Source organism: Podarcis tiliguerta (genome assembly GCF_965153285.1).
Source record: "Podarcis tiliguerta genome assembly, chromosome: 4".
Lineage (NCBI taxonomy): Eukaryota > Metazoa > Chordata > Lepidosauria > Squamata > Lacertidae > Podarcis > Podarcis tiliguerta.
In genome coordinates, this window is record NC_139537.1 from 75,747,694 (window position 1) to 75,762,842 (window position 15,149).

The 15,149-nt window shown below is 42.9% G+C and overlaps 1 protein-coding gene across 1 annotated transcript in view; it reads left to right on the top strand.

Moving 5' to 3' along the window:
* Positions 1 to 15,149, top strand: part of RASA3 (RAS p21 protein activator 3) — a 118,244-nt gene that overhangs the window by 44,320 nt on the left and 58,775 nt on the right. The window contains exon 3 of the mRNA XM_083437733.1: positions 8,848 to 8,951. Within this exon, the coding sequence (XP_083293859.1) occupies positions 8,848 to 8,951 (104 nt within the window). The remainder of the gene's footprint in view (positions 1 to 8,847; positions 8,952 to 15,149) is intronic.

Sequence of the window (15,149 nt, forward strand, 5' to 3'; positions counted from 1 at the left end):
ATTTGTTAAAGGTTTACTCATCGGCGAGACCATTTGGATCATCATGCTCAACATTATATTTAAGGAATCAAAGAATAGAATCTCCATCCCAATGAAGGAATGTGAATATTTGTTCACATCCCTTGCCACTCTTCTCCCTCTTCTTATGTTGGATGCTTATGTTTTCTTCTTATGTTGGATGCTAAGCTCCATGAAGCAGGAGCATATTCTATCTTTTTTTTTTTAATGCTGTAAGCTTCCTGCAAGTTGCTATTGGTGTGTAAATAATTATACACCAAGTTAACAGGCAGGCAAAACTTTTTGTGGCTCGAGGACATACATGCTTCCTTCCACTATCTACTGCAGAGTAATTTTCCACAGCAGGCTGACAATAGCACATGATCCCTTCCTCTCTCTCTGTAGCTGTCGATGTAAGTTAGTGATGAGCACAGGTATTCGTTCCGGTCCATACCTCTTAACCAATTATTGACTTCAAAAGGTGGTGCGGAATGGTACCTTCAAGCAGAACATGTTTTACCCTGGACAGATAGCAGAAATTGCATCTGTTCTCCAGTTCCTTTAGGAACTTTGGCCGTGACTGACCAGTGGTAATTACTTAATGTTGCACTTCACTGGGGCAGATTGCAGACATCTAGGCATTCTTCACTCCATTGGAATCAAAGCTTTAAGGAGCGCACATTCTGTTGTGAATGTCATTAAGGGTAGGGTTGTACAGACCGGAAACTTTTGACATTTTCCCAGGGAAGATTCCACGTTTTTTTCAGCCCTTTCCCACCCAAAATCCCACCCAAGACCCTTAAAAATGGAAGTGGGAGAGAGAAATGCTACATCCATCTGCATTCCTCCTTCCTGGATTCTAAGGTACATAGTGGCATCAGGTTATCCTTGTTCAATACTTGCAGCTAGGCAGGTAGCCATGTTCCATGGTGCCAGAACTGAGAGGCATCTGTCCGTCTAGAGAGCCAGTGGAGTGTGCCTCCGGGGGTGAAGTCAAACCACTGCATTAGAAGACCTAAGTGACCACACCGAGGCACAAGCCTGGGCAAGTGTGTATGGAGGTCCTGGGCTGCCCAGATGACACAAGCCCCCTCTCAGCCTTGCTGATACAGTCCAGAGAAAAAGAAAGCAATACATTTGGCACTAGCTGGACTGCAGGAATTGCTGGAAGGAGGCATACAAGAAGCCATCCAATTGTCTTAGGGACTCTACTCTGGATTTGTGTAGGGGACGCGGGTGGCGCTGTGGATTGAACCACAGAGCCTAGGGCTTGCTGATCAGAAGGTCAGCGGTTTGAATCCCCTCAACGGGGTGAGCTCCCGTTGCTCGGTCCCTGCTCCTGCCAACCTAGCAGTTCGAAAGCACAAAGTGCAAGTAGATAAATAGGTACCGCTCCGGCGGGAAGGTAAAGGGCGTTTCCGTGCGCTGCTCTGGTTTGCCAGAAGCGGCTTAGTCATGCTGGCCACATGACCCGGAAGCTGTACACCAGTTCCCTCGGCCAATAAAGTGAGATGAGTGCTGCAACCCCAGAGTCAGCCACGACTGGACCTAATGGTCAGGGGTCCCTTTACTTTACTTACTCCTTAGCCCAGGGGTCAGCAACCTAAGGCCCATGGGGGTCATTTAACCAGCCCATGGACCCCTGCCGTCTGCTCGGGGACCCCTGCTCGGTCGGCTCGTGTGCGCTGCACTAAACCAGTGCAGAACAGAGTGGGGACCACCTTCTGCGACGCTGGCCGACTTCCCATTGGCTGCAGGAAGCTCCTACAGCCAATGGGAAGCTGCGCATGCCTCCTCCACGCTGGAAGGAACACCGGAAATAGCGTTTGCACATGCATGCGTGCGCACAAACAAACTCCGGCCCACTGCAGCGTGTGCGGGACCGTGAACCGGCCTAAGCCACAAAACCTTTTCTGACCCTTGCCTTAGCCTGTTCTTCTCCTGAAGATAACCTGCAAGGAAGTGGAGGTTAAGGATCAAGAGTTTTCCTTCTCCTAGATGGATTTAACCAAGAAAATGGGTTTAACAAATGAAATGCATCCCTAATTGGTCAGCCAAGCCAGTTGCAAATAATATAATATAAAATTAGACTTTCCTTCATTGAGAGTCTGGGGTTTTTTTGGCTGTATAAACTGCTTGGACCAAATCTGGAAGTTAAGTAGAATCATACATAAATATTGAACTCCTATGAATAAGCATGTACAGTGGTACCTCGGGTTAAGAACTTAATTTGTTCTGGAGGTCCGTTCTTAACCTGAAACTGTTCTTAACCTGAAGCACCACTTTAGCTGATGGGGCCTCCCGCTGCTGCCGTGCCACTGCTGCACGATTTTTGTTCTCATCCGGAAGGAAAGTTCTTAACCCGAGGTAATATTTCTGGGTTAGCGGAGTCTATAAAGCGTCTGTAACCTGAAGCATCTGTACCACTGTATACATTTGCCCATATGAATTATCAACATTGCCACGTGTTGTGAAGTTCTTCTGCAGAAATTGATTCTCTAGGTGTGCATTCTTTCACGTTGTAGCTGGTCAGTCCTCTTATGGCGAAAAGAAGAATACTGGAGAAAGCTTTTTGCAAAAGCTGTAGCTTTGGTTCCTGCCTCCCACTTTGTCTAGTAGTTCTACTTGGCTCTGAACCAGACCATCACGCCCAACGGGTGAACTGCTTAGGAAAGTGTGTCACAACAGGGCTGAAAAGATTTCAAATACCCAGAAGCTACTATCAAATATTTAGGAGCAATCACTATTCAGAGCTGAGAAAATGCTTAAACTAATCCATGAAAGCTTATGCCATAATAAATTTGTTACTGTTTTAATGTGCCACAAGACACTTTGTAGTTCATAAATTTCTAGTCATCCTGCCTTGCTTTTTTATAACCCCTCAGCACCTCAGATTTTTCCAGTCCTGCTATCCAAGGCTGGGTGGGTGTATGTGTATGTTCTCTCTCTCTCTCTCTCTCTCTCTCTCTCTCTCTCTCTCTCTCTTTCTCTCTTTCATTCATCCTGCAATGAGAAATGCTGAGGTGATCCAGAATTCAAAAGTAGCTGGATGAGCAGGGAAGAAATAGTATTGAAAGCAAAAGTATATTCAAAATACTAGGATTTAGTTAGTTACAGTGTTGTCAGTATCCGTCTGTCTTGGGAGACGATGAAAGAGTGTGTCTTTGGGGGTAAAGTTGAACTGTTGGAGAGTTACAGCGCCTGCTGTGGCTGTAGATAGGGGAGAGACATGTTTTGTTGCAGCTGGGGCAGACAGAGGCTTCCGGTGTCTGCTGCTATAGGTGCACCATAGCGTTTCACCTCTTGCATAACTGTTGAACGCTGCTAATGAAATTCAAATGAATACCAACCTCATTTTTGCAAAATTTAAAACACTCACATTTGATCTAAATTTCTTTTAAGAGATTAATTCCCTCCTCACAAGAAATTAATGTTAACCCGTTTCTAATGAAGCTCTCCTGGGAAGGACATGAGTTCATTGCTGGAGCTAGTCCAGAGGTAAATTCACTCAAGAGCAGTTTTTTTTATGATTATTATTTAAAGGATTTTATTCTCTGAACAGATATTTTTGGCCACTGATAGGATTGGTTTCGGCTTCAGTAAAGAAGAAAAGCTTCAAAGATTCCAGCATGTCCTTTGATATTTTGATGGGACCATGGGAGAGGCTTCTCTCCAGCTAACTATCTGTCAGGTCTACAGATACCCAAATACAGACGGTCTTTTACCCTCGCCAGATTTAACGTTCTCCCTTCTGCCTTACTTCAGGGCAGATTTGAGGGTAAACCATACACAACACGGGTCTGTCCTTGTGGCTCGTCGGAAGTTGAAACTGCTTCACATGTACAGTACGTCTTTATGAGGATATACGTTTGACTTTTATTACACCTGTTTTGCAAAAGTTTAGGAAAGAGTCAGAATACCATAGTCTAAAACTACTGCTAGAGGACAAGAAGCCCAAGACTACATTAAATGTAGCTAAATTCTGTGCGTCTGCAATCAATCGCAGAAAGCAAGTGGTATCCCATAATGCCCAATCCCCTAAATGTTAATTACAGGGGGCATGTTAACAATTAATTTTAATTTTTATATTTAAATCCTTGTCATTGTCATATTGTCCCTTGTGTTTCTGATATTTTTTATGATTTGTGATATTGTGTGTGTTGAAGCTGGTCTGTGATCGTATTAATAAATCCATTCATTCATTTTGATGGGTTGTAGCGAGCATTAGAAGTAAATGGTGTTTGAATGATGTCCAGCAGCATTGAGGCAACCCCTGCCCCCTTGAGGAGGCTGGCTTCCTCCATTCTGCTCCAAGACTGCCCAGGCCAGTCCTCCCTCCCTCCCTCCAGGCTATGCTAGGTTGGCTGCCTTTTGCACCTTACGATAATGGATGCTGGCATTTCTCTCAGCGTCTGAGACTTGGGAGCAAATACATCTGCAGCTCTTAAAAAATAATAATAATGTGTTCCAAGTGTGGGGTGGAACGTCGCCCACCAAGACCTGCTTGTCCCAAGGATCTTCAGCATGATTAGGGGGGAAAATATTTGCAATTTTTAAAATCATTTTTCAACCAAGTATGGGGATGCCATATTTCTCTAGTGTCACGTGGGTGGCGCTGTGGTCTAAACCACTGAGCCTCTTGGGCTTGCCGATCAGAAGGTCGGTCCCTGTTGCTCGGTCCCTGCTCCTGCCAACCTAGCAGTTCGAAAGCACGTCAAAGTGCAAAGTAGATAAATAGGTACCGCTCCGGCAGGAAGGTAAACTGCGTTTCCGTGCGCTGCTCTGGTTCGCCAGAAGCGGCTTAGTCATGCTGGCCACATGACCCGGAAGCTGTACGCCGGCTCCCTCTGCCTGTAAAGCGAGATGAGCGCCGCAACCCCAGAGTTGTTGACGACTGGACTTAACGGTCAGGGGTCCCTTTACCTTTATGCATCTCTAATTTTGGCAGTATATTTTGTGAAACTCATGTTCTTTATTCATTCTTGTATGCCCTTTAGAATGACGCAGCCTGACTGTTGACAGTTTTGTAGGGAACCTAGGATTCAACATTACAGCAGCTTCAGTGGCCTTGTTTTGCTTGTCCATGGAGTGAAAAGGCAAAAATGACTTCTCGAAGTAGCTCCTTGTTCTCTTTAAGAATGCTACCTCAGAGGGCCCTTCCTGAATTTGGGAGAGTACCGTATTTTTTGCTCTATAAGACTCACTTTTTCCCTCCTAAAAAGTAAGGGGAAATGTGTGTGCGTCTTATGGAGCGAATGCAGGCTGCGCAGCTATCACAGAAGCCAGAACAGCGATCCCTCTTGCTGTTCTGGCTTCTGAGATTCAGTCCCCCCCCCCCCCTGTTTTCCTCCTCCCAAAACTAGGTAAGTCTTGTTGTCTGGTGCATCTTATAGAGCGAAAAATATGGTACTTTTTTTGGTGGGGGTGCTGCTGCTGCTGCTGCTACTTCAATGAGGAAGCTTATTTGAGACCTGTTTAACTGGCAGGATACATCTCTCGATTTCTACCATAGATCAGCACTCCTAACTGAAGCCGCTTAGTCGCTAGCAGGAGTTGGACTGAGGTCATGAGTGTATGAATGGAAGTTTCTCATAGACACTTTGAGTTGCAGGAGGCACCTTTTCCACAGCCCTGTTAATTTTCTTTATATTTGCATGTAGCTCACAGTTGCTAGGAAGTACTTTTCATTTGTTCCAAGAGAATGAATCAGGCATTTCTAAACATTGTGGACCAGTCAGAGGATGTAATATTTTCTGTGGCATTTTAATGACTTTGTTTTTTTTAAAGCACACTTAAAATCCACATGTAAGCAATTCTATTTGGGATGCTCCATTATTAGTCACTATACACACACACACACACACACACACACACACACATTTTTTTCTTCCTCATTCCCATCCCAAACGCGAGTAACACAATAAACATCAAGTCTGCTTTTTAAATCTCTAGCTGAGAATTAGACGCAATGTTATATGACTCCTAAACGGAGTGAATGGTTGTCGTCTGAGAGACTGAATGTTGTGAGAGAGCTTGTCATGCGAAATGTTTTAAGCGTTATTAAAGTTTTAAGTTCCTTAAACCATTTTGGTTAAGGCGCCGCAAGAAGCCACTTACTACTGAGAGTAATTCCATGGACTCCGTCAAGAAGTCAGTTGTGGGATTTACCTGTAATTGCTAAATTTCATTAAATTTCTGGGGTTAGAAGATTAACTCTGACAAGGTTTGCAGTTAAGGAATGCAGACTGTTACACCCACATATTTAATCGTTTTCTATCATTGCACCTGACTAATACTTCAATTAAGCTAGATCATCAATATTAATTTTTTTAAAAAAAGTGTACAAAAACTTAATGGGAAAAGAACCTTTCACTGTTTTCCCAGCCACAGCTCCTTCAGTTTCTGTGAAGATGGCAATGACAGCTGTTGACAAGAGCAGCAGACACAATCAGGATGAGAAATAACTTTCAAATTAAAGACAGATTTGCAGATAAGCCTGCAGAAATTCCTGGCTTCCACTTGCTGCTAATTTGCTTGTCCATATATAAATGGAAAATAAAGTGGATTTTTATTTTCATTTATGTCACAAACGTACATTCCGACATTTATTCTTATATCCAGTCTTCGAAGAAGATGTCACATTTCAGTGCATTTCCTTTCCTTGGGGAATAGATGAATGAATAAATTGTGAATTGAAATTTAACATTCTGCCCCAGAAATGTGCATTCATCCTGATAAAGATGAATTTGAATTATCAAGGTGCAAACAAATAAAACGTTAAACTAGGTCTCGTTTTGATAGGTCATTAATATTGCTTAAAATTAAGGGCATGATGCAGCGAAAGCTAGGCGCTTTTAAATTCCATTGAACATCCAGTAATTTTAGGGATTTTCCCAGAAACAAGTTAATGTGAGTTTGTGCCCAATGAGTGCTAGTTATCATTTCTTTGCAGTTCTGCTGCATAACTTTTCAAACAAGTGAATATAATCATTGTAAAATCTGTAACAACCTGGAAGCCAGAAAAAATATATATGCTGTGCCCCGCCCCCCCCACTCCAATGTGCAATAACATGATTCCAACTTATTGACTGTTATCAATGCTTTACAGATAATATTCAGGTTGTTTATAAATTGTTGGGATATATTTTAGGACAACTTAGGCCCCAAATACCTGAGAGACCACCTCTCAGGTGTTTCTTGCTTGGTCCTTGGACTCGATGGCCCTTGTGGTCTCTTCCAGCTCTATGATTCTATGATTCCCTATCTCTGGGGTGGTAAGATCAGCAGAGGGGTTAGTTCTGCCACCCTTAGAAGTTGGAATGTATGTGACATGGAAGATGACGTTCTGTGTGGTAGCCCCTCAATGGTGGAATTCCCAGCCCGCAGAGCTGCATTTGGCAATCTTTGGCGAATACTCAAGGCACACACCTCTTTACCCTGCCAGCAACTCCTCTCCTCGTGACAGGAGCGAACAAACCAATAATTATTATAATTCCCCTTTCTTCTTAACCAGAAAATTGTGTTTCATGGTTTCAGAACAAGTCACGATATTATGCCAACTTGAAACCATGGCTTTTTATAGCCTTATTTATTCCAAAGCTGTTGGCCATAGTTTCTACAGAGGACATGTGAGTGGCCGAATGGCTTGTTCTTCTCTCAGTCTTTTAAACCCGACACATAGGGTCGCCCAAATGTGGGCAGTTTCTACAACCTATTCAGTAGAATTTGTTTACTTTAAGTGCATCTTTGCAGACTCACAACAGCTGCTTCTGATTCATGATTTGGTTTAATTGATGGGCCTCATATTGTTGGAATATGTTAGCAGCAAAGTGCTGCTAACATACAGCGCGTAGCTATTTGTAGTCTTCTTTTGCACAATTATTTCACATTAAAATTGTGAATAATCACTCTGGGTTGGGGGTCTCCATCTCCCTGCCCTGCCCTCAGTTAGTAGAATTCAAGGGGAGAAAGCCATTTGAGCTTCTTAACATTTTTCTTGTTTGGATGGAGTTTTTTGTCTGTCCTGAATTCTATCTGATTCTTAAACCTGATTGTACCCTGTCTTCTGTCTATGTAGCACTTGTGCATCATTATAAAATATGTGGTGATGCATCACTTCAGGTCGCATCCAGTAGGGTTCCCTGGGAGCAGTGGGGCTGCCAAAGTTTCTCAAACAAAACAAAACAAAACAAAACAACAAAACAAAACGGGAAGCCCCATTGTACCCATGGAAGTCTATTGCACCAGTGGAACATTGAATATGGCTCATTCAGTGTGGCCTGATATGTTGCAGTTGCCAAATTTTGGTTGTGTAAGCATTCCTCTTTCTTGTCTTCAGTTTTTCTTCATTGAGAAACAATTACTGGAGGTAATATTTTAATAATTAAAATATATTGTGTAGTTCAAATCGCTTTGCATTGCATCTCAGCCTTTGCAGTAGCGCAGAGTAAGCCTGCATGGATGCTGTATTCCATAACATCTATGGAAAGGCAGCTGGGTTCACTTGGAAGACGAAGCATGATGGAGAAGATGCAGCTGGCTTCTGATGTGGGAGGCAGTGCATTCAGGACATACTGCTTCCCCCTCTCCCTTGGCTAAAACATGCAAAGTAGTTGGGAAGAGTGGCATGTCCGTTTCAATACCATCCGTGCATACAGATAATCTGGGCGGGGTCTTTGTGCATTGATGGCCTATCGGGAAGCAAGTGGGATAAATGTATGGGGGGGGGGGAGGAATGGGAGTACAGCAAGAGTAGCTTATCATCACCAGGCAACCAGGCAACGTAGACCAGAACTTCATTGTTGGTTTCCTGTTTCTAAATACTCTTATTTTTTGTTTTGTTTTACGCAGTCCCTTTTATGGAGAAGACTTCTACTGTGAAATTCCACGAAGTTTTCGTCATCTGTCATTTTACATTTTTGATAGAGATGTCTTCCGCAGGGATTCAATTATTGGTATGTGTTGTTGGTTTCCCCCCTGTTACTTCAGTTTTTAAATTCAATTATAACCTCCAAATTGTTCCCCAGCAGGAGCAGTTCTGTGCATTCTGACATTTCTTACATGTGGCAGTGAACATGACTAGGATTGTGAATCCTTTTTCTTTTTAGGGGTACAATGAATATTTTAGCATGCTGTTAATTATGGTTGAGTTTTAAGTAGCCTTGTGTGGGTTTAAAGAAAATTCTATATAATAGAGGTAAAGAAGAAGAAAAGTGCATTCAAAACCAGGGTATTCATGATTTTTTCTTATTTCAGTGTGACGTAAAAACAACTTTAAAACACCATTTAAAAAAAAATGAAAGAATTTACTTGAACATGCTATTAACTGCATGGTTTAAATTTATCTGTTAAGAAGGATAAAGGGATTAGTCAGCCCTGCTTATTGCCGAATGGATGCTTTGATTTTAAACTCTTGTTTTCATAAGCATAAACTTTCAGAATTGGTAATTGAAATATTTGATTCTCCTTACAGCTTAAATAAATGATAAATTCAGCTCTATAATCATGGTGTGTTTTCATAGTAAAGCAATGCATGGGGGTGGTTGTGTGTGAACATTCTGCTTTGGCACTTGAGGAGCCTGTAAGATACCAAATTGGAGAGGGGGCGGGGGGAGGAAGGCAGCAGGTATTGCAACATAAACTATAAAACGAAAGAAAAATCAGCATTCAGAATTCTGGAACAGGATGAAAGAGGTAAAAATGCATCGTGTCTAAAATTATTGCCATGACCAAGCATAATGAGTTAGTTTATAAGGGCCGATAAGTTCCTAATGTCAGATATAGGGCAATTTTTCGGTAGGAGGCATCTTTAAAAATTGTTTCCCGTTGTGTGAAATTTTGCAAAGGCTTCCTTTCCCCATCAAAATCAAAACCTGCCCTTACCGTCTAAGGAAGTTTTGTATTTATCGGGAAACCCAACACACTAAAAGACAATTTGAGAACAGTGAAATATTCAGTGTCGCTTCATTGACTGTCAGCTGAGCTGCCTGTTTCCTCTTTGATCTCTATGCCAGCCCCCACCCCACCCAGTTTTATTGTGGTGTAGTTTGCATACTGAGGAACACAAAGTCAGACAAGGAACCCCCCAAATGCAACTTCATCACATTTCCTGTGCTTAATGAACATAAGTGACAAATCCAAAAATTGAGAAAATGGTTGGCGAACAGATAACAATGGATGACCCGGAATTTATGGTGTTATTTGTCAATATGCTTTCATTTTCCTTATAATGAAGGCTGTTGATTTATAAAACAACATCAAATGTGCATTTGGTATGTGGAGTTTCAGATGCCTTCCTTTAAGGAGGTGGTTCTGTCTTGAGGAAGTCACACCAGCATTTTGACAGCGATCAAATTGTGTAATGTATTGTTGCTTGGAGGAATGCCATTATTATTTCTTCATTATTTCAGGAAAATAGTTTGAAATGTGGCTATCGAAGTGTTCACAGGGACTTAATAGATAGTCACTTTGCTATCTGCAATGTGTGGTCGGAATGTGTGAACCTCTTCCAGCTCCCTCCCCCCCGTTTATGTCATGTTGTGACATTAATGACCAATAGGCAACTTTCAGAGTAGACTTGAATGGGAGAGCCATTGCACACATTACATTATTATCATTTTAGCTTATGACAGAGTTATACTTTGTATGCTGAAGATTCTAGATTTATTTCCCAGAATCAGAGGTATTATGTATTGGAACAGGGCAGGCATCTGCCTGAGTCGTGGAACGCCATGCTGGAGAAGAGTGGATAGTAATGAGCTAGAACCACCAAAAGGTAAAGGGACCCCTAACCATTTGGTCCAGTCGCAAACGACTCTGGGGTTGCGGCGCTCATCTCGCTTTATTGGCTGAGGGAACCAGCGTACAGCTTCCGGGTCATGTGGCCAGCATGACTAAGCTGCTTCTGGCGAACCAGAGCAGCGCACGGAAACACCATTTACCTTCCCTCCGGAGCGGTACCTATTTATCTACTTGCATTTTGACGTGCTTTCGAACTGCTAGGTGGGCAGGAGCTGGGACTGAGCCACGGGAGCTCACCCCGTTGCGGGGATTCGAACTGCCGACCTTCTGATCGGCAAGTCCTAGGCTCTGTGGTTTAACCCACAGTGCCACCCGCGTCCCAGAACCACCAATAGTCTTATTCTAATATAGAGCTTCATGTGTTCGCTAACAAGATGTCACTGATGATTGGCTTCTCCAGACTCTCAGCTCCTGTGAGAATTGTAGTGTGATAAATTGGATAAAGCACTCTGCGGTCCCAAACTTCTGCTTAAATTCTAAATATTAAAAACTGTTCTTGTTCACAAAACTAAGATGTGTGTGTGTTTTCTCTGCCTATGTTCAGATGGTCCAAATCTTGGGTTTCATAAATAGAGATAACATGCAAGCTTCAGGCACCTTCAGCTGTTTCCTTCCTTCCTTTCCATGAGCCAGGAAACCATAGCTCCCCATTACATCTGAACTGCAAAACTATGGTTAATGGCTTGCAAGTAAGCCCAGAGAATGAAGCTGTGGTTTAAAGTTGACTTCCATATTCCGGCTTTGTTTGGAAGCCATTAACCATAGTTTCCCCCTTCATGTGTAATGGGGATCTATGATTAACTGTGGTGTCCTGAGTTGGTTCGCTGCTCATGTGAATGGCTGAGCAGCGTGGCTTCATGTTGTTTCATATTAAACTGGTGCATATCTTGAGTTAAGTCAAGATTGGAACTTCTGAACTTGGCCATTGTGTTAGAACAGAAAGAAAGAAAGAAAGATCTATATCAGTCCTATGCATCGGGAAGTTTACATGTGAATGTATTTTGAATGTCCCCTTATTAATCTGGTAAACCGCTCAAGAGAAAATCAGTATAAAACTTAGATGTGTCAGGAAGCGACTTCAGAAGAACCTCAGGCCAAACCTAGAGATTAGCCAAATAACAGAATTCTCAGCAGGGCTGCAATAAACAGTTTGGCATCTGTGACCTTCAGTTGAAAACAGGAAACATGCTACATCATCTGATTGTTTAGCACTTCTCTGAAGGAATAAAGGAATCCTTATACTGGGTGTCCTTCATGTGACAGATATGCAATTATTTCTGGCCTAATTTACAAAGCAGAGAGACAAATTAGAATTTAAAGCTTTTATTCATGTTGGGGACTCCTAAGTCCAAACTTAAGACTTTTCTCTTCACCATAACTTTTAGACTGGGTTAGGATAGAGCCTGGGTTCAACAGGATACTGCTTGTAGCAACTGCATTCTAAAGTGCTGGAAATCCACGGACGGGTTTGGATGGGTCAACCCTAGAGCCCAATCATTGTAACTTGCAGGTCAGACTCTGTGATAGCGCATTATGTCCTATCAGCATCTCAAAGGAGCTGATGCAGTGGCTGCATCTATGAGAAAAGAGCCATGTGATTCCCTTGTGAAATTCTACGAAATCCTGACAGCTTTGTGCATCCAAAAAGATACCTAGCTGAACGGCTCAGGACCGCAATGCCTCAAGGACCGCCTCTTTCCATATGAACCTACCCGGACCCTGATATCATCTTCTGAGGTCCTCCTTTGTGTGCCTCCTCCTCAAGAGAACGGGCCTTCTCTGTAGTGGCTCCCCGTCTGTGGAATGCTCTCCCCAGGGAAGTTTGCCTGGTGCCTTCATTATACACCTTTAGGCATCAGGCAAAAACGTTCCTTTTTAACCAGGCCTTTGGTTGATCTGATTTACATCCTTTGCCCTTTTAAAATGTGTTGGGTTTTTTTGGGGGGGGGGCTATTGACTTGTTCTTTTTATTTTTATTATGTATTTTGTGGTTTTATATCTTGATTTTATTCTGTGAACTGCCCTGAGACCCCCAGGTATAGGGTGGTATATTATTATTATTAATAATAATAATAATAATAATATTTCACTGCCATATAACTATATTATGCAGTCTCCCCTCCATCCTTTTTAATATGGACCTCTCGGATTGGATAGAACATTGCCCCATCTGCTAAAAAGAAAAAGCCATGTTCTTTTTGGCAAAAACAAATTTAAACCTAAAATGTGTGGTGGGGGGGGGGGGACCTGGCACAGCAAAAATTAAATAAACCCTGTCTAAACACGATCTTTGGTTTCAAGACCCTCTGAAATCTGTGATTTAAAAACAAAACGGAACACCCAAGGAAAGTAGAAGTCAGGAAGAAAGAAGGGTATTCTTTCAAGTGACATCCGTTCCGCTTGGTTTTATGGTGAAAAGGTTATCTCAGATCAGCTATTGCAGGCAGGTTTCTTATCACATGAATGCAGTACTTGCCAATATAGATAGCATGGCCTGTCACTTGATAAGATTTGTCTGTTGACTTGGGTCCTGTGCTTTCATAGGAAACCTATAGGAACTGAAAAGCTCATTGCTGTGTTTATAGATGCCTTGGTTCCACGTAAGAAAAATCCTAAGCCTGAGTGAGGCAGACCCTTCAATTGGACTAATTAATTTTCAAAATCGTGGAAGCGCCTGCTTTCCTTTTATATATGGAATTCTTCAGACATACTGTAGTTTTTGTTTTATCATGCTAAGCTGGTTCTGTTTTCTATTTTTTCTTTTACCATTTCCCTTCCGGACAGTAGTAAAATGTAGATTCGTTTACGGAAGCGAATGATAAAGGAAAAGAAATTTAAGCACAGCATATCTGAATTCATAACTTTGCAGAGTGCTAAACCTGAAATTAACACCAAACAATCATGACCTGGGAATAGGTGGTGTCAATAGCAAGTTTATGCCTTTCCCCGCCAAAAATAAAATTACCTTCAACTTAGTTCCCTAGCCTGACGTTTGGGCCAGGAAGCCATGTCAATTAACTTTTTTTAAAAAACTTCCCTTTAAACTTTGCTTATATTATATATTAGAATCTTGAACAAATTTGTAATGAATTGTAACAGCATGGTTGATTAATTCTGTCAGTCATGATAGTACCATTAGATGGAAGTCAAGTCAGCAACAAAAAATGCTTCAGATTGAAATACTTTATTGCCACTTGTACAACTTGTATACAGTGAGATTACACATTACACTCTTACAAATAAGAGTGTCTAAATAAGTTTTAAAAGCAGGGAGAAACTTGCCAAATAAAGGAGTGTTTACTGTGTAGAGAGACCTGTAAGAAACAATCTGTGTTTAAGTTACCGTATTTTCCTGCGTATAAGGCGATATTCCCCCCCAAAGTTTAAAATTGGGGGTCGCCTTATACACGGAATGTTGCAATTAAATATATAAATAAATACATGCCTCCATCCCTATTCTTCCCCCCCCCCCAGCTTCCCCTCACTATTGGCCTCATAACAAACCCTGGTCTGGTTCTCCCCCCCAGCAGCCCCCACTCCAGACACTGTCCCTTCCACCCTGTTCCCTCAACTGCCCCCTGACTCCCCAGACTCCCCATTCACTCACTTAGGCAGCTCTGGCAGTTGCACCTCCTCACAGCAGTGGAGGAATCTACTCCGGCGCCTGGGGCGGGGCGAGCCTCCAGAGTCTGCCTACCTCCTCCCATTCAGCCTCCCTACAGCTAGGGGGAGTCAGTGGGCAGACCGTTTGGGCCCAAGGGGCAGAGTGCAGTTCGCTCCCCTGGATGTTTGAGAGTGGAGTAGAAAAAAGCAGTTTGACTTCTGCAGCATACAAATTCCCTCTTAAAGGGTTCTTTAGCTATGATTCTTGCATTGTGGTGCCAACCAGTTCCCGGCCGTCGGGGACACGCTCTTGCTGCCCGGCTCCGTACCAGTGCCAGCGCTGCTCCAGTTCTTATCCTAATGCTGACTAAAAAAAAAAAAGGTACCCCTTACCATTAGGTCCAGTCGCGGACGACTCTGGGGTTGCACTCTCAACTTGCTCTATAGGCCGAGGGAGCCGGTGTACAACTTCCGGGTCATGTGGCCAGCATGATTAAGCCGCTTTTGGCAAACCAGAGCAGCGCACGGAAACGCCGTTTACCTTCCCACCGGAGTGGTACCTATTTATCTACTTGCACTTTCACGTGCTTTCGAACTGCTAGCTTGGCAGGAGCAGGGACCGAGCAACGGGAACTCACCCCGTCGCAGGGATTTGAACCGCCAGCCTTCCAGTCGGCAAGCCCTAGGCTCTGTGCTTTAGACCACAGCACCACCTGTGTCCCGATGCTGACTAGCCCCCTAAAATAAAA